The 21105-nt window shown below is 39.0% G+C and overlaps 1 protein-coding gene across 2 annotated transcripts in view; it reads right to left on the reverse strand.

The window, feature by feature from the left end:
- soga1 (suppressor of glucose, autophagy associated 1) overlaps window positions 1-21105 on the reverse strand; it is a 49798-nt gene that overhangs the window by 7079 nt on the left and 21614 nt on the right. Inside the window, exons 4-10 of one of the 2 annotated variants that reach the window (XM_056250019.1) lie at window positions 12073-12135; window positions 10093-11406; window positions 7452-7580; window positions 4759-4872; window positions 4419-4649; window positions 3523-3669; window positions 3232-3399 (exon numbers count right to left, since the gene is read on the reverse strand). In XM_056250019.1, the coding sequence (XP_056105994.1) occupies window positions 3232-3399; window positions 3523-3669; window positions 4419-4649; window positions 4759-4872; window positions 7452-7580; window positions 10093-11406; window positions 12073-12135 (2166 nt within the window). Of the gene's footprint in view, window positions 1-3231; window positions 3403-3522; window positions 3670-4418; window positions 4650-4758; window positions 4873-7451; window positions 7581-10092; window positions 11407-12072; window positions 12136-21105 lie in introns of both variants that reach the window. The other variant, XM_056250017.1, reaches the window with a different exon arrangement.

Raw genomic sequence — 21105 nt, forward strand, 5'->3', positions numbered from 1 at the left:
TTAATGGCAAAATGAATGTTTGGAAATGCAAGCTGACACACTACAGCAAAATATATAAATAACTGGCTTAAAACTATTTTTTAGGGGTTTGAAAATACTAAAGTGCCAAAGACTTTTGCAGAGTAGTGTATATAGACTTTTGCATGCACACGAGAAACTTTATCGGGCCCTCGAGAAACTATTTACATGCGCACGGGATTTTTTTTTTTTGCATGCTTACAATTACGCATTACAATTTTTAGTTTTATATACTATAACCTAATCTATGTAGAAAAAGAGCAAATGTGCACATGAATTAATAGAAATATAGGCCTATTTGCTCCAAATTTGGCTTTCCTTGGGGTAGTCCTCTAATATCAAGGCCTAATGACCAATTTAATGCATCCTTTGTGGCGGCAGAGAAACCATGACACGAAATGGGCTGATGGCACAATATGGCTGTGTGCATTGTCCTATTTGCCAAGTTCAAGGGTCTATAAAAACACTGGTGCTTAAAAAAAAAAAAAGTAGTCAAAATTTGGCTTTCAATAGGGCAGTACATTATCCTATTTCAAGGCCTTAGGTCTGCTTTAACACATACTCTCTGGCGGCCAAGAAACCACACAGTGAAATGGGCTCATGGTGCAATAGGTGGCTCAGGCCCCGTCCACACTACTGCGTTTTCGTTTAAAAACGGAGACCTTTTGCTACGTTTGCACCTCCCGTCCACACTAAAACGGCAAAAACGGAGACCCAAAACGGAGAAGTTTAGAAACGCTGCCGATCCGTTTTTCGTTTTGAAACTCCGGAGGGCGTTTTAGTGTAGACGGGTCAAAACAGAGGACTTTAGAAACGATGACGTAGTAGAGGCTCCCGCTCGGCTCTATGATTGGGTGTCATCAGTCATGGCGTATATCTTTGCTAGCAGCTGTTGTACAAGTAAATTCTGCATTTTACAACGCTATAACTGCCTACATGCGCCCGAGTCAAGCTATTATTCGAGCGATCTGTGACAATTCCCGTGTGCAGCGGCGGCGTTGACCGTACATGGAGCGTCGGTTTGGGGTTAACCCAGAGCATGGTGGGATAATTTTATCAATGAAGTTGTGTTTACACCGGCACGCGCATGCCCAGTGTTGGTGAATGGTCACGTGATCCGCGTTTTCAGTCGTTTTAATGTGGACGGAGATCAATTCTAATACGCAGCTAAAATGCTGGTGTGGACGGAGATCGTATTCGTTTTAATTATCCGTTTCTAAACTAAAACGCAGTAGTGTGGATGGGGCCTCAGTGTGCATTGTCTACGCTAAGTTTAATGGTTTCTCATGCGCACACGAAAGTCTGCATATTTTTTTATTTTTGCAAAGATCCTTTTAGTGGCTCAAAACGCTTATAACCTGCATTTTTGCATAATGAATAAGTGCACCTTAAATTCATTCAGTCGTTTTTGACAATCGCTAAACAGCTACCATGAAAACACACTTGTATGATACATTTATTTTCATTAAATTCTTAATTTTCTATTATAGAAAACTAAATAGGGTCAATAGTCTGGAAATGCAAATATTTTTCCATACTCTGCTTTCTTTTTTCCATACTTTTCCAGACCTGGAAATTACTTAGATCAAATTCCATACTTTTCCATACTTTTCCAAACTGCGTAGGAACCCTGTAATACTAGAGTGTCAAGTCCCACCTCTTCCATTCCTCCCTTTATCGCTTGGCTTATTCTCTAAACCACAGTCTTAGAAAAACCAAGGAAGTGCAGTCAGAGAGAAAAGCTCTGTAATATCGACCTATCAGAGCAGTAATGGTGAAAGGGGCGGTCTAGTGTCATTAGGTTCTCTGGAGAGCATAGGGCTATTGCTTTAGGAGCAATCTAATGGTGTGTGTGTGTGTGTGTATACTTCTTTTTTTCAGCTGTAACCTTTACAACAATGAAGGGAGGAGAGTGCGTATTTTAGCTAATCTAAACACAACTGATTGCATGCCCCGGATCTCGACGCACTGTTTAAGACATCTACACACACTTGACTTAAAGCTGCAGTACCATTTCTGCTCCATTAGCAGCATCAAACATAATGATTATCCAAACACTCCTCATGTCTTCTATTACATTTGCTTATGTCTATTTTTTTGAGTAGCCTTGTCTAAAATGCACGTGCCACTGTATTATGTGTACCTGCTCTTTAAATATTTGTATTGTTATCGGTATTTTAGGCCTTCCAAAACGGTTTCGGCCAAAACCGGAATTTTTTTTTGGTGCATCACTACTTTATTTCTTATTTGTTTCTCTTCTTTAGCCTCTGTGTTTATCAGACTGATCCACAAACTGTGTCTTAAATCCTGTTCCTCCCCGAGCCCATTAATTAAGCCATTAAGAAGACTGCAGTCATGAATGTGTCTCAGTGCAGAGATATTAAACTCATCTTTCACCATCACGCCCTGCAACAAGCCTGTAAGCACACACTCCCTCTCACCCCCCCCCCCCCCCATTGAAATGCCACATTGCTGATGACACACTGCAAACAGCTCTCTTCCCAGACTACTGGTGCATGTCTTAAACCAACAGATCAAATAAAAAAAAATTACAGGTCACATCCAGCATCCTTCAGCCTGTTTGACAGCAAACTGATCGTGAGAAATCTGGCCTCAGTGTTCAGAATGAATCTCCCAAGAGGAATTACTGTAATCTGTGTATGTTAAATCAATGACTATAGCCCTGAGTGCAGGAGTAAAATTACCCACTGAGATCAATGCTAAAGTAATTACTTTACACATGCAGTGCAAATTACCTATAAAATGATTCACCTCTATGGACTCTTTTAGATTTTATTGGGACAATGTATTTAACAGAATTTTCCCACTCAAGTTTTAAATCCTTAACGGAAAACTCCAGCTGAGATACATTTTCAACAACTGTCCACTATCCTGAAGACACAGATTGATCTACACATGCCATTTACTTTTGGCTACAGGAATATATTGATTTAAAAGTCACTATAAGCTTTTATTACAAATTGATCTTTAAATTCCAAGCCATAAGGCAGGGAACAAACTGTATTTTCAGGCATTTCCTATGTTAAATGAGGACTATGTAAAATCTTGGCCATTTAATTATGGAAAATATGTATATAAATTCAGTCAAGTGAGGCCGAGGTCCAACATTTGCCTAGTTTTTGTTTCAATTGTCTGACTGACGAATGTGTCCCCCATCTATCAGGACCGTCTTGAGCGGACACAGCTGCTCACCTGAGTGATAATGCTCTTGAGTTCCATCCGTTCCACTTCCCATGATGCTTTGGCACGGGCAAACTGCTGTGTTAACTCCTGTGAACTCTGACGCTCCTCGCGCAGCTCAGCGCTCAGATCCTGTAGCGCCACCTTCAGGTCCGACAGAGTACTGCCGAATCCGCTAGGCTGCTGGGGGCAACAGGAGATGGAAATTAACTACTTTTAAATAGCCGTGAAGACTGGATTATTAGGACATCAAATCTAAAGTTGCAGAAGTACGTTGTTCAGCCAATCTCTGTTTTCACCCACCTGTGGGCAGCTTTTCTCTGCCAGGCTGTGCTCTTTGGGTGTAGGGTTGAGGGGTTGCTCCTCAGCAGCAGACATCTTGTTGTCTCCATAGTGGGAGGACAGCCCATCTTCCTCAAGCAGGATACGGAGATCTTTGACACTGTTAACCTGGGAAAACATATCAGCATTTACTTCAATAATATTTACAAAGTGCACTATCATTCAAAATGTTGGGGTCAGTAAGATTTCTTAAATCTTTTTAGTATGCTCACCAAGGCTGTATTTGATTAAAAATGCAGTAATATTGTGAAATATTTTTACAATTTAAAATAATTGTTTTTATTTTAATATATTTTAAATGTAATTTATTCCTGTGATGTTAAAGCTGAATTTTCAGCATCATTACTCCAGTCTCCAGAAATTATTCTAATATGTTGATTTGATGCTCAAGAAACATTTCTGATTATTATCAATGTTGAAAACAGTTGTGCTGCGTAATATTGTTATAGATAACTTGTTTCAAGTTTTTTTGATTAATAGAAAGCATCTATTTCTTTTGTAACATTATTAATGTCTTTACTTGTTCAATTAAACGCATCCTTGCTGAATAAAAGTACTTATTTATTTCCACAAAAAAACGTATTGACCCCAAACTTTTGAACAGTAGTGTACCTGAAGGACCATCAAACCAATTGCACCTTATAAACTAAACAACCACAATCCAGTTTAACCCTGTTCCAAATTTGAATGAATTGTGTCGTGTGGCCTTCAGACTTAGTAAGCATGTTCACATCGTTTCCCGATTTTCATGAAATTCCTTCAGTGAATCAACTGCTAAAACTATACAAACAGTGTGTGTATAAATAAACCTGATTTTGGCACAATCCATTATTGGTGAATTCCCCTTCAGCTCTCACCTCGAGGATATCCTTGCTCTCAGTGTCTAGTTTCTTGCCGAGTCTCCACTGTTTGAGGAGCCAGCGCAGCTTGAGGCTGATGAGGAGCAGGCTCTCTTTGAGCTGCTGTGACTCCTGCACCAGCAGGTTTCTCTCCTGACTCCACAGCTTCTGCTGCAGACGCGTCTGGAGGCTCAGGCTCTGTAGCTGGAAGTCTCTGAGGAGGAGGGCCTTCTGATGCTCTTCCTGAAGCTACAGAGAGAGACATTAAAATGAGTCTACAACCAATCAGATTTTAGGGTTAGGTTTGCTTTATTTGGATGTTCAGTCAGTGTTTGAGAGAGAATTAACATGTTTGCACCTGAGAGAGTTTATGTGTGTCGTTGTGGCGCGCATGTCTCTCCTGTGACAACGCTTCCTGCGCTCCCTGAGCCTTCTCTCTTGCCTCAGACAACTGAGTGTGCAGCTCACCAATCTGGAGAACAACATGAAAACGAGAGAGGGATTGAAAGTAATTGGTAAATTCTGTAGCTGCACGGTATTTGTAATATAAATAGACTGGAACCTTTTAAATGTCAACATTTTTCAGTGGCAATATAATAACAGTCTTTATAACTACATCAATTTAGATTAGAATCTGTCTGACTTCAAGAGTGCAGAGAAAACAGTCTGTATTATTTGTCTTTTTCCAAGAAAATGGATTCGAAGTTCCTAGACTAGTCACCTAGAATTTTTTTCCCCTTTCTAATTGTTTTGATATTTTGCATCCCATTTAAAGCGCCACAACTATTTAAGTCAGCAACAGACGTATCTCAATTGTGTCAAGTTAAAAATAGACCAACTTTTAAAAACAGGACTCAAGGACAAGTGTTGGGTTTGATTCCACCTTAGTCGAGTCAGAGTCATACTAAACAATGCTGTATTTCATTACGTCAATATCTTTTTTTTTTAAACCTTAACTTATAAAAAATGACTTCAATTTTAAATGTAACAAAAGCAAACATCTATTGCATTTTGATTTTTGATTTCACGCCATCTAATAATTGATATCCTGCTCAGCAAACTTAAACTCATGTAATGGAAGTTATGGCCGACTTGATTGTGACATTTCTGAGTGAAACAGCTTTTGAATGTAAAAAGCTATAGGGAGGGCTTGATTTATCCATCGATATTAATGTATGAATTCAAGGCAGAGGTGGTAATAGGGGTCACTTGGTGAATGGGAACAGCCTATTGGGACCTGAAGAGCCGAAAATGCAGTGGTAAGGGGATGGGGAGGGGTCAGACCTACAGTCTTTACAAGAACATCTCAAAATTTGGGTTTAATTTTTGAATGCATCTATGATTAACAAATTACATTAATGGAAGTTTATTGTACGGATCTATGTTTTCAAGTTGATGAATATTATGGCTGTATACACGAGACACACCTGCATATAATTACTGTATATTTCAATATTAACTATAGTAAAAAAATAAAAAAAACTATAGTAATAATTAGTATATAAAACATTAGGGATTTTTTTTGTTATCTCCCATGTAAACTACTGCTTAAAAGATGTTAGAAAAATTATTTTCCTTTGAAACTAGAAGCTGCCGCCATGTTTTAAATAGTAATAATAATTTCATTACAACAGCAAAAACTAATAGTAGCCTAACTCTATCAAGGACCTTGCATTCAACTCAAAAACATGTCTTGTGTAAAGCCCTCTAGGAAACACGTCCAATCTGGGTGAGGTAAGGAAACCAGTCTAAATATACAGGATTTCTTTTACAGAATTAATAGTTTTGAGAAAAAAAAGTTTTTGCATCCCTAGACCATTTCTACTCTAGCAACATCAGTCCAACATTGACAAGCCCTCCCTAAAATTTGAAACATGAGACCAGAGCTTGATCACAAGATCCCAGTTGTTTCTTTTTCTTTGTGAAAACCACATTTGCCAGTTATGGAAATGCTGGGTGATGAATTGTTTGGGTGGAAACTGTTGATGGCTGGAGGTTTCTCTGAAGTGCTGCAAGGGCGTTTAGCACAGCGTGCAGGACACCAAATCACATAATGCAGGCTTTCATGATTTAAAGCTTGGCATAATCGTGTCAATACTTTTTACTGTCTTCAGTTTAAAGACTGCATATTTCTCCGGAGTTTGTACTGTATAAAGTCTTGCACAAATTAAACAAATCACTGGCCATCTAAACTGCACCAAATTGAGGAGAAAAAGTAGGCCGTTACTGGGGAAAATATAGTGTAATGTAAGAGCGTAGTGGGATTAAAGCTAAACCATGTTGGCAGCGAGAACTATATTTGCTCATATCTCTGCATGGGTGAACAAGTCTTGTTTTATTTATGGATGCAACGGTACTTTTATATTTTAACCATATAAACATTCTTTTGAGTCTATGAATGTCCCATTTAATAGACTTTGCTGTCATCACTTAAACCCTAATTTCCCAATTAGGGTTTCAGATTTGAGTGACCAGTATGTAGTCACTAATCCTTCATTGTAGCTTCTGAGATTTTGCAGTTTACCAACCATCCAAAGAGAAACCGAGAGAACACCATTCATGGATGTAATATTTCCTTGAACTTGTTGCTCTACATTCTGAAAATGCCTTAAGGCCCGTCCACAACAAGGAAAATAACTATAAAGATATAGTTCTACAAATCATTCAAAATAAAAAAGAATAGCACACCACAACTATAATGATAACCGCACAGAGAAAAGATATTGTTGGAATCACTTTCAGAATTATTTTTTCCAGCTGATGAACGATAAAAACATTGACAGCCAATCAGAATCCATCTTGCTTTAAATAACTCGACAACAAAACTGCAGCGCGCTTAGATTAAACAGAACAACATCGTCCGCCGGTGTGGATGGATGCTAATATAGTCATCGTTCTTGGTGTGAACGAGCCTTTATCCATAAAAGATGCACAACATGCTGCCTCTGTTTTTGTCCAAAAGTGTTAGCTTATGTTTTGAAACAGAGCTATTGTGTGTACAATTGTAAGATGGTAGAAGAATTTAAATGTGTGTATGTTTTAGTCGCTCACCAGATCAGAGTTTGTTTCCTTTAAGTCAGATTCCTCATCTTTGTTGCTGTCTTTGTGGCTGTTGCTCTCCTCCTCTGCCTTGCATGGGTGAACTTTGACCTCACAGTCTGGCTGATCTCTAGAGTCAGGCTGTTGCATGCATGCATGGGCAAGTTAATGAAGGAAAACAAAAAAAACAACAATAAAAGACGAGCATGATAGAAGACAGACAAGATCAAGAAGAATATGATGAAGGAATAAAAAAAAGTTATGTGTAGTGTGTGTATATAAGACAGTGATGCAAGGACAGAACAGACAAGTGAGAAATGAAACAAGGGGGAAAAAAGAGAAAATGGCTCAATGATACCTATAAAACATCACCAGCAAATAAAAACTCACAAGACAATGAAAAGTATGTATAGGAAAAACAGTTTGGTCATTGTGGTATAAGACAAAATGGCAAAAAGAAACAAAACAACAAGGAGCGAAAGCATCATCTTTGGTTTGAGGAGGAGGAAAAAGTAAATGACATAGGGGGAAACAAAAGAATCATAACGAGAGGGAGAAGAAAAACAAAGAAAGAAATGTAGCAGCGACCACAGGTCATGGTGCCCATGCAGTGAGGAAAAAGAGAGAGAGAAGGAGGGAGGAAAGAGTCTGGATTGGATCTCAAGAGTTGGGCCTCTAATGGAGCCTAAATAAATGCCTGTTAGATTAAACCTCAAATGATTCAAAAAAAGAAAAGAAAAGGAATCTCTCTTTTTTTTTGCCCAATACAACAGTGTTATATTGGACCCCATTGACTTTCATTGTATGGACAAAATATCTTCTTTTATGTTCCACAGAAGAAAGAAAGTCATACAGGTTTGGAACGACGTGAGAGTGAGTAAATAAAGAGGCTAAGCTATTATCTGTCATGGGAAATAACGGTAACACATTATTTTGATGGTACCTTTTGAACATTATGTTGACTATAAGTAACTTTGCAACTACATGTCAACTAACTCTCCGAGTATTAGTAGACTGTCTCTGCTTAATATCTGCTAACTCTTTATCGTGATGGTCCTCCAACAGACATTCTACTGACTATAAGTAACTTTGCAACTACATGTCAACCTATTCTAACCCTACTAGTCTACTAATGCTCTACTAACACTCTAATAAAAGTTAGTAGACATGTAAGTGCAAGTTACTTATAATCAACAGAATGGGTTTAAGGGACCATCAAAATAAAGTGAATGAATGGATTAGCCAACTTCTTGTGATTGCTTAAATCACATGTGTCAGACTCCGCTCATGGAGGGCCACTGTCCCTCAGAGTTTAGCACCAACCAGCTCCAAAACACCTGCCTGGAAGCTTCTAGTAATCCTGAAGACCTTGATTAGCTGGTTCAGGTGTGTTTAGTTAGGGTTGGAGCTAAACTCTTCAGGACTGTTTGACATCCCTGGAAATAGTCTAGTCAAAGATCTATTGGAAACAGCCACATCCAAATTCTATAATACATTATTATACTAGTAAACAAACAAACTTATACTATTCCGTCTCATTTTAATCTAGACATAAAATACTTAGCCAATGCCAAAAAAGCAGATTCTTTAATCAAAATGGAAAGGAAAACTTTCACAACAAAACAGTTCTTATCACAATAATGATGATCTAACTCCATTAGAGGCCTAAATGCTATCCACTATGAAGCCTTATAATGCACTACAAGCATGCATTGTTATAGTGGTCGGTAGAGCTGCACGATTCTGGATAAATTGAGAATCACCTTTTTTTTCAGAGATCATGATTCTCCCACGATTCTGAACAGACAACTAAACAAAATAGCATGTAATTTACTAGAGGTTCTGATAAAATGTTAATTGCTGCAGTCTATTTAAAATGTTTAATTCATATGAATGAATTATTTAAAAAACTGTTTGAATGAATGATTCAATGACTCACTCATAAATACTTCACTTGTTCATTACTGGATGAATCAGTGTTTTTGAACAAATCTCTTGAATGAATGATTCAATGACACATAAATTTTTTAACAGTCACTTGTCACCACAAGTTACTTTCAAAAAGTGATGCTCTATTTTGATCGCTTCTGTAGACATCAGTGTTTATGTCTATAACTATAAACTTTTATCCCAGTACTTCTGATAACATGAATATTTGTAACACAGAAATAACGATACTGTGTGGTAGAAAAAACTGTTTATGACGCTGTTTCATACCTACACAATCATGACAACTGCTTATAAATCATAAAATTATCTCAAAACACCAAAAAAGAAAAGAAAAAATAGTATTGGACAAAAATATATTTCATTGATTTTACTCAAATAAAATGTATCTTAATGCCGCCCTCCGGGTCATTTTTGACACGAAGGTCCTGAGTGTGAGTCTAAAATGAAGTACCCCAGAGGGTTAATAGACGCATGCTAATGAATCATTGTCGTTTAGGAATGACATTGTGTGGATGTTCGAATCGAGATCACAATCTTTTAACGATTAATCGTGCAGCTCTAGTGGTCGACAAACCTTTCTAAGGGAAAGGGCAATGTAAATACAACTCAATCAAGCAAAGCAAAAAAGAAAATTGCTGATAAAAAAGACAAAACTCCAAGCAAAAAGGAAAGAATAAAGATGCAAAGGAGATTGGGCGTGTACCTTCTGTTGGGCCATGTTCTGGTTGAACTGAGCATCTGCAGGGAATGAGCAATTTGCTGCAGGGTCGTCCGCCTCAGACAGCAGGGGCATCAGGGACATCCCTTCCACACACTCCCTCTCTGAGGGCTGCCCCAGGGCATCCACCCTCTCACTGAGGGCCTGTAGCTGAGCCTGGAGGGACTGCAGTCTGCCATGCAGGGCCTCCACCAGGGGCAGCGTGGAGCTCTGGGTCTGGCTCTTCTCCAGCAGATCCGCTTCCGCAGACTCATTTGTTGTAATCTTACGATAGACAGCATCTGGTGTGACACTGGAGGGGTCGGGTGATGTTAGAAGCTGAATGGCTGAGGTAATGATTTGCGCTTGGTCGCGGATAGCGAAAAGGTCTTTTATGCTGAGGCCCTGAGCAGTAGAAGAGTGACTTGTTACTGAAAATGTAGGATTATTTTCCTCCAGAATATCGTGCTGCTCGTCGCCCACCGGGCCTTCGCGGTGCACCTGGCTGGGGACGCACTCAGCTGAGTCCCCTGCTTCGGCATCGGTTTCCAGCGCTGGACGTGCGGAACCCTGGTTGGAGGCCAAGTCACACCGTTGAAGGTTGGACAGGAGCACACGGTTCTCATACTGGAGCTTCTTTACTTTGCCATTCAGCTCTGCGATCTGCAGCCTGGCAGCAAGCAGTTCTTTATGGGTGGTTTCATTTAGACCGGATCCCTCATCTTCAGAAGCACCAGGAATGATTTTGGGTGAATTGATGGTTGTGGACGGCGACAGCTCTATCTCATTGACAGCGGGAAGCTCGGATTTGTAGTGGTTGAGCTCGTTCATCAAGAGCTTGTTCTGCTCTTCCATTTCTATCAGAGACCGCCGCAGCAGATCCGCCTCTTCTTCCACGAACTGTAGATGGCGCTGTAGCTCCATCACATTCTCAGACGTGGAAAGCAGCAGGTGACCCCCAACTCCACCCATGACCCCGACTCCACCCGGGGAATCCTGGATCTTCATGTCATCCATTTCAGCGCGAAGGCCGCGGTTCTCCACCTCCAACTCTACGATCCGTCGGCTTAGAAGGTTCGCCTCCTCTTCCACAAGTTTCAGGTGTACTTTGACCTCGGCCTCTCGGGTGTGAGGAGAGTCAGCGACCTCTTCGACAGTAAGTGTGGCATCAACCTCTCCGTACAAAGAGCGAAACTTTGACAATTCCTCCCTCATGGCCTCATTGTCTTTGACCATCTTGGTGAGTTTCTTGCACATGAGAGCTGACTCTTCTTTGGCGAAGTGAAGCTGGCACTTCAGGTCTGAACTGTCCTCTGGAGGCTGGAAAGGAACATTTGCAGAGACCAAAAAAACTGTTAACTGCTACAATATTGAACAATACGCTGTCCATTTATACCCTGTTTCCACCACCAAGTCTTAGCCAAGTCAATGGCTAAGGTGGGGTCATGTCTTCGCCACATTTGACTCGCCAAACAATTGCGACACACATGTGTCATGTTGCACAGTTACTCCAGACACCTTATTTTATTTATCCACCTGAATTTAGATCAAAATAGTTGTCTACAAAGATTGTGGTGCCTCATGTTTGAGGCAGGTTATGTTGCAGTGGGAAAGATTATGAGAGAAGTTTGCAGAAATCCCAGTATGATCCCTGCACCACTGCAGTGAAAAAAAGGTATAACAAGGGAATAAAGTTCTACATTTATAGCAAGAACAACTCGGGATCTTTGTTGTGATAAATGCATTATGACTGTTCAGTTATCACTATAGCACTGTACAAAGACCACTTTGAGCTTGATCAAGAATGTAAACTACGACCTTGACGGTCTTAAGAAATAATAGAACAATGAAAGCTTTATATCGAAAGCACCTGTTCTAAAAAATACAGTTTGCTATCAATGCTGTACTTTACCAGTTCTCTTTCAGATCATTATAATATTACAATAGAAGCAAAATAATTAATATTGTAGTATTCATGTGTATTACCTGAGGCGATGCTTTTTTGTCAGGTTTGTTGTTTGGTCTGGCACCTCTCTTCTTCTGAGAGTTCTAAAGGGGAAAAAAGGGATAAATTAATTAATATGTGTTACAAAATAAATCACTCTTGTTATCCCCCTCCCAAGCCACTGTACATCCACTCTGATATCACACCATCACTTCTATGTCGCACTCTGTGATATTTTCACTGATAAATCATCATTTGGCAGGAAACCAGCATGAAATTAAACTGATACACATCCAAATGTGAGTTATTGCATTGTTTCCATCAAATAAAAAACTACTACACTGCAGGAAATGGAGATAGGAGGAGAGAGAACAATCGATACATTTTAAAATAAATAGTTTAAATCGTGGATGCTGACTGATTAATACAGGTTTTCAACAATGATAAAATACACATTCACAATATAAAACAGCCTCTCATACATTATAGGAATGGATGAATACAGACAAACTGCTGCGAACAATCCAATTTTCACTTCCTGTCGTATGTGGGCTGACAGAATGGCACAGGTTAATGGAATCGCAGCTTTTAATGGTACTAAACTTCATTAAAATCAATAGATTTGTGCTGAAAGAAAATGAAAGCATTGACTTAGTGTATCGACCATTTTTGTGCCACTGTTTTTTTAATTTACTGCAGTTTGCTGAGTCTGTGGGAAAGAAGACTGAACATAATGAGATTATAGCAACGTCATTTATCCCACCGCTAACTCACACTGGCGCCGTACACAAAAGCTGCACACGTGAAGGCTGTATAGTATGTATATACATGCTATGTGAGGGTGTTATCCTCTGTCATTGACTCTTCCAGCACAAACACACTCACTCACAGTCTGCTCTGACGCTCCAAACAGCCATGATAAAATTTTATCTACTCTGCAATACTGATGCAATTTTGCATTTCTAATGCAATGGATGTGTGTCTATTTCGCTTTGTCAGTCATACTTGCACAATTTCATATGTGCAAAAGTGGACAAACAGTACATAGTGGTAAGGAGAGTAAAAACTGGCATTTGCGATAAAATTCATATTTGTCAGCTGGCCAATAACTTTATCAGGAACTCATAATACAGTTTAAATTGGACCTTTATGAACAATAGTCTGACACTCACTGATGTAAGTGACATGCGCAATTCAACTCAAAGACAATACAAACTGTCTACTAAAGAAAACATCTACCATGACTCATGTTTCTTTTAACAGTGGATGATTTACCAACAGAAGTTTTTCTAGGGTGTGCAAATACCTTCTTTTTCCCCCTCCAGAGCTCATGTGGCAACATGAAGGTGGACTGTTCCTTGAACTAAGCAACCAAAACGAAAATATGGGGAACAAAATCACAATATGTACAGTTACTAAAGAAACAGTCTCAGCTTGCAGTGTCAAAATTACCGTTGGTGTTTGTCCTAAGAACCTAAAATATATTTTTCAACAAAAATAATCGAAAAGTATTGAAATGTAAAACACTTTCACGCTTGTTAAGAAATATATAAATTTTCTGAAAACGTTTTTAGCTCAGCACCAATGGGAGTTGAATGAGAATCATACATTTTTGACCCTGGTCACAGGTTTTGGACAAATGTCAAAGAGTTTTCTTTTTTCATTGCATATTACTCTATGCAATGAAACATGCATAGAGTAATTGTTCACAAAAAAGATCTATAACATGCATTTAGAATATAGAGTTAATTTTCATGTCATGCCGACTTTACTAAGAAACATGAGGAAAGATGTCTACTCATGTACATTGCATAATTTTGCACTGCCAGCACACGTTGAAACTCAAAATCCAAGTAGTTTGTCATCTGATCACTGAATTGCTTATCAGCTACCTGAATTTCAACACCATGAAACCTAATGCAGGTACAGAAATCTGAGAACGAGTACACACACACACACACACACACAGGTCTATTCAACCGTGCCGTGATCTTGTGCCTGCTTGACTTATTCTTATGAAACACACTCTTCCTCTAACACAGGATGTAAGGAATAAGATGATTTCGTCACAGTTAGAATGAGGAATAAGTGTCACTGTATTAAACAAAATCCATCTATCCTAAAGGAACAATGGAGTCTCTCTTATTTCACCTCCTCATTTGACTGAATTATGAAGAATTGAGTTGACGGAGTGTGTGAAACTGAGAGGGTCTTTAAGTCACGCTCCACTTCACAAACTTTGTCCCTTAAAATCATTGTCAGTGGTGAGGATGGCCTGTTGCGTAAGAGAGACTCTGAGACACGAGGCTGGACAGAGAGCTGAATGTCTTCTTTTTTTTTGTCTGTTTAGACAGGGAACATCATTAGGATTTTAATCGTTTGAATCATCCAGACTAAAGATAACACCTGTAATGCAATTAAATTCAAATGGATGGATTACCTATTCTGACAATTAAAAATAAAGGAATAAAATGGCTAATCAGGAGAGCAGCTCATGTGTTTTCAGTATCTTAAATCAGCTCTAGTCTGTTCACAGTTAATCCAGTTCCACACAAACTTTCTGTGCATGTGCTCTTAATCTGAGCCACTTATAATGTGCATTTGGAACGCAACATGCTCCTACCATCTTCCCAAATTAGTAGGGGTGTAACGATTCCCTCATGTCACGATCCGGTACATATCACGATACTGAACTCACGATACGATATTATTGCGATACTCCAAGACATGAGAAAAGGTTAACAACATTTTTTACTGTTGATTAAAATGCTAAATTTGGTTTTACATTGTGTGTGTAAATGAATAGACTTGGACTTGGTGCTGAAACCCAAAGCACAGGACAATAGAGACACCAGAATAACAATATTCATGATTCTGAAACTGAAAGTCCTCAATTATTTTAGATGAATATGCTTGCGCTCTTTCACTGACTAGATATATTTAAAATAATGTAGACCACTTTTACTGGTAACATCAGACATTTGGCATTATCAGGACACACAAATATCCCCCCATTGCATTATTATACATTATATTCAACATTATATATAGTAGTTTAATGTCATACTGACAATAAAACTCTGAAAACTTGCATTTTTTCTCACACAGTAATTTTCATTTTGGGTGAACTATCCACGATACATATTGTTGCATTATTGTATTGCGATATATTGCGAGTGCGACACGATATATTGTTACACCCCTACAAATTAGTAATGAGAATCTTATAAACCACCTGATCCCTTTCCACCACAATAAAAGCTTAGTGCAGGGGTCCCAACACTTGGTCCTGGAGGGCCACTGTCCAGCAGATTTTAACCCCAACTTCCCTCAACATACCTGCCTGAAAATTTCTAGTATTTTAAATTTCTAGTATCTACTTAATCTTCTATTTCCACCAAAATGAAAGTAATATCAGCGACAATTTTTCTGTCTTAAATAACTTTAATGGACTATAAAATTCAAACATTTACACAAAATTGGATTAAAAATGCAAAATTAGTGGCACTTGCAGAGTAAAACAAACAAAAGGTCATGTGACAACAATGCATTGCGGCATTCTATGTAAAGTATTAGACTACTGTGTGAAATGTTTATCATTGCAAATGCGTTCTATTTCACATACTAATTAAAAAGTAGGCTGCATGCAGTGTATACTGCGCAGTGCTCCATAAGCTAGACATAACCGGAGAGAGTAAATCCATAGCTTTTCCTCAATTCCCAGACCGCAGAGACACGAGTCCCCGACCGCTCCAGACTATAATGGGTTCCCATGACAACGGCTTTTGTGAGCAGTTCCCCTGTAGAGTTCAATGGAACAAATTGATGAATAAATGGGGGGGGCGGAAGTTAAGAGAGGGGAAACAGGAAATCACAACCTTTCAAATCCATTTGACATGAGCAGGCCCCTCTCCTCCAGCACAACCAGGAAAAACAACTGCAGAAAACCACCGCGTTCCCCTCTTTCTCCCTTACTAATTGCACTAAAACACAAGGAAGCTTAAAGCCGAATCATTAGCATAGCCTTTTTCATGAAGCATCTGAGAGCCTGCAGGTGCTATGTATTTCCCACACACATTTTGTCATTCTGTACATGGTTAGGAAATTAGATATTCTGTCTCTTTGATCCATGGCAACAATGTTTTAGTTCACAACAGCAGGATGGCAGTGATAAACATTATGCCTTACACAAAGAGCTGTGAGAAAACCTCTATCAACCCAAAACATTTTCATTCTCCTTTAAATCTAAAAGCCGTATAGGACTGTTTTCCTGTCCACATTAATTTGAGGTAGCTCTAGAGTAGACCATGATCTACTACCACATACTTCTGTCTGTCCCACATGCTGACATTTGAGATGATGGCAAGTACTAATTGGGCCACACTTTGGTAGAATGGTTTTTTTACCGTTTATAATGTTAGCTACGGTAACTTTTATAGGCCATTTTTGCAATCTCTCTTTCATGCTTCTAATGGTGCATATACACTTAAATCAGTCATGCATACACACACACACACACACACACACACACACAGGTGCGTGCAGCTTCTCTGCCTGCCAGGTACAGCTTCTTGCATCTGTCAGCAAAATCACTGTTGTCATTTTACCAGTGCGGGCAAAATGTTTCACATATTGGGCTCATCCTGTGCTTGGATTACTTATTCAGGGAAAAGTTTTGGCATATAGCAGCATTTGCCTCTAGCTTTCTCACACTCAAGAAGAGTGACATATGCTTCTGTCCACCCGTGAGTGGGACAGTTCTTTTACATGCTTATCAGGCCTGAGTGTTAATTAGAGCTGGGAATCGCTTTTATAATTACACATGAAGCCCATGAGGGAAAAGCAGATATGAGTGTGATCTAGAACAGAGACGTAATGGCTGGAAATACTTCAGTAAGAATGGAGGGATAGTCAAAAAGGAAGTGAGAATGTGAATTAAAGAATCATCTTAATTAGATGACTTTAGATTGACATACGGAGCCGCCTGCTCTCGCTGTACTTTGATGTCATACACCGACCACTTTAAGTCGAACACACTTAAAGTGCCCCTATTATGCTATTTACAGGCTCCTATTTTTGTTTTGGAGGTCTCCTACAACAGGTTTACATGCATCAAAGGTAAAAAAAACTGTTTAATTTTCTCATAATATACATTTGCACATCACCACATTGTTAAACAACTCGTCGGATGAATCAGTCTCTTTAAATCCCTCCTTTCCGCAAGCTACTCTGCTCTGATTGGCCAGGTGCCCCAATCTGCTGTTATTGGTCAACCGCATATAGCACAACGTCGGAGCCTAATACCATAACTGAACTTAAGCTCCGGAGGTTTCCTAAAGCTCAGCGATTGTACACACTGTAAAGACGGTAGCCTAACAATAACGTTGATTTTACGATTATGAAACATTAACAAGTGTATGTCCATCAACAAACCGATGTGTATTTTTCTAATTTATTGTAGTGCACATGCAGGAACTGTATTAATAAAGGTGCATACGTTAGCCGAACACTAACCTGAATGACTGATGTAAGATAAACGTTTGTAAAACAAATCTTGCTCCATCCTTTATCTTTACTCACAGTAGTAAGAACGACAGACAATCTGCATCAATAGACACAGTTTTTAGTAATAGTGTCGCACAGCTGCTTAGCAGAAGTATTTCAGTAAGACAGTAATAACGTGAGTTAGCCGGTTAGCCGGAAACTTGAACAATGTAAAACACAAAACCATGAATTTTTGAACACCCGGTAGAAAACATATACATCAATAATTTACAGATTGTGATTTTGAGGAGCAAGTTGGTCAAAATAAACTAATATTTCAAGATCAAGGGTTTTGCGAATCCTTTGTTGAACTCTTAGATTTGAGAAGCAGTCGTCAGTAAAGTGACATTTGAGGGCTGGTCAAATTGTTCGCTGGTGGACAACGTACAACATAGACGGGCATTATGCAAATGTATTTTCTAGTGACGTAGAACCGTAACGCAAATGACTCGTCAAGGTCGTTCAGAGTCGATTCTTTCTTTTGGGAGACAATAACTTTATTTATCGTGCACTTTTGACTTTACAACTTTGCAGAACATTTACATTCACAAACAGCTATATTACAGTTAAGTCAGAGGGTGTCAGTTAAGTCTAGTTAAGTCAGAGGGTGCAGGATGATAGGTCCTTTACATAGACTGTAAAAAATAGGTCCTTTACATGCAAACTGCAAGCAAGTTTCTCTGAAACTCCTCCACCTCCCCCAGCTCCCCCTGCCTAGATCTGTTACATGCTCACTGCAGCGTGTCTGTATCTATAGTAGCAAGTCCATATTTGCTCTTTGAATTTTCAGCGTCATTACTCCAGTCTTCAGTCACATGATTCTTCAGAAAGAAAGATCTGGAAAAAAAAAACATACATTTACCCGCTCATAGACCCTCCCCTCGACGAAATCAGGACAAAAATAGTTGAAAGTGGACAAAAGAGACGGATTAAAATACCAGGTGTAAACGGGTATGTCTCCCTCATCCACTTTGATCCGATCGACCAAAATGCATATTAATACCAGGTTTAAACAGGGCCTGAGATGCATTGTAGGAACAAAGGCATAAAGGTCATTTGAGATGAGGAACACTGACCTTCCATCTCTTTCCGTTACACCTTCTACATGAACACATTATTAATGGGGTTGGGTATGAAAGGTCCATTCTGTCTCTTTCTTTTCTCTTCGGCTTGTGAGAGTTTAATCTCTAAGCTTCTGTTGTCTGCAAACTCTTCACAAAAAAAGCCTTGGCGCCTCCACAGCAGAGGGCACCTCCCTTTTTCTCTCGTTTATCCCTTCTTCCTTGAGTGCACTCCAGTACCACTGTGCCCACTGTCCAAATATCAAAATATCAACGTTCACAACATTCAAATTGAAAAATCTAATAATTAATTAAAACACTGTTGACCTGATCAGTCATCCCATGAATATAACAGGGTGTAGACATGTGAATTCATGTTGACAGTCAGCCATCACTTAAAACAGTGCGTTTTGAGCCATTTGGTGAAGTTCAAAAGATTAATGACTGAGAAACAGAAGAAAAAGGTGGTGAATAACACCTGTACTGAGTATGAGTTAATTGCTCCCAGGTGTGGGCCAATCAAATCTAACTATAGCAGCTTGTTTCTCATTAACACCACTGACACAGCAATCAAAAGCACTCCCGGCATGTCTTACATTGGGGATATATCCATAAAACAGAAAATCTATCCATAGCCTTAGAGGGAAAATTGACATAACACAAAAACTTATTTAAAAACATTTACATTTACAAAAATGATCATTTTTTGCCATACAAACATGACAATCTTGACCATTTTAATGAGAACTGACTATAAACTGGTTTAGAAGCAGCCTAAAGGAATCGTCCCCTACATCTTTGACCTGTCCCAGATACCAAAAAGCTTTGGATAGAGTATCTGTCCTTGTTTTCTGCATGAAAGAGAGTACAGGAGACATCCATCTCGCCACAGCCACATAAACTCCTCTTTGTCTTTGTATCTGGTCCTCCTCTTTCAGAGGGATTCAATCAGGGAGCCCATGCGTTCGTTAGAGAGAATAGCTAGCCCTTGACGCTCATTAGCGTGTCAGATTGCCAGCCGCATGCGCTCTGGTACATGAAAACACTCCAAACATTCCTCTCATTGCACACTTTGTTCTCTCATTTGTATTAAGAACGATATTTGGCATTCAGAGAGGGACGCTGAATCTGGAGCTGGTTTTTGGAATCTGTGGAAAAGACCGAAATAGGTCAAATTCCTCAGTTTACATCCATAACTAAGGATGAAAATATATGGGTAACATTTGTAGGTTTGTAGACATCTGAATGGTCTATTCTTCATTTTTGCATTTCCAGACAGTCTGTACTAGTCCTGAACTAGAACACATCACAAACTCAATTCAATTTTTTTTTCAATTTGCAGCAAAATATATCAGGAGATCCTCTCAAATCCTTAGAGGCTATATTCCAAATCTGAGAGAGAGAGAAAGACTGAGCAGGAGAAAATATAATGGACAAGTAACACACAACAGTACTATATCATGGGAGGGAGGTCTATAATACTTGGAGAAAGCTAGTCATAAGCATTTCCATTCGTCTCAATGGCAGTTGTTTGGCTGGACAAAGATTCCTCTGTAGGCAGGAGATTTGAAATCGGCCATCTTTGTTCATGAGCGCTCAATTTTTCAGCCAGGCTGTTTTGAGCTATTAATGTGTCATGACAAGGCTGGTAAACCTTATACTACATTATAATGAAATATTATGCCTAAATGTCAAAATACACATACTTTTGAAGGGTCATCAATGGAGAAAGATGCTTTATAGGCTGTAGTTAATGTATCTTCCAGGGGGCAAACAGTGCCATTGTAACAAACCATTGACCATTAGATGCACATTGAGATGGCTACAGAGATGGTGATGGGTGTAGAATATAATGCTCAGAAGGAAACGTTTCGTTAGCTATTGAAAATCATTATTAGATTATTGTAATGGTCAAGCATTTAGACGGTCATTATGGAGCAACAGTCACTAATCTAGAGCGCATCTGTTTCAATGGGCAACAGACATATAAACCAGATTATTTGTCCAAGAGCTGTGTAATTAGATTGTTAGGCATTTAATGGCTTGTTAATCAATCCCTTAGATAATGGCCTTTAGTACATAAATATAAATACATTTCACCTCAATTGGTATTGAATGTATTTGTTGCCAAATACCACTGAACTGTTTTGGCTGGACAAATGTAGTATAAATTCAGTATGATAGAATGATGATTCAGTAGTATGCATGCTGTATACGGAGTTCTATTGTAAATGAAGGCAAGCAGTAAGTGTAGGTGTGCACAAGCAGATAACACTCTGAATCCCACAATGCAATGCACTATGCTTTTACACCCTGGAGCAGATTTTCTAAGGGCATTTTTCATATAAATACTATAAACTAACACATCCATTTTGCATTTTTACAAATACAATATTGCGACATTTTTGTCCCTTTCAGTGTTTTTTCCCAAGCCCCTATTAATTTCTGAATGTATACTGTCCAGTAAGC

The sequence above is a fragment of the Rhinichthys klamathensis genome, unplaced genomic scaffold (genome assembly GCF_029890125.1).
Source record: "Rhinichthys klamathensis goyatoka isolate OS25496 unplaced genomic scaffold, OSU_Roscu_1.1 h1tg000066l_1, whole genome shotgun sequence".
NCBI lineage: Eukaryota > Metazoa > Chordata > Actinopteri > Cypriniformes > Leuciscidae > Rhinichthys > Rhinichthys klamathensis.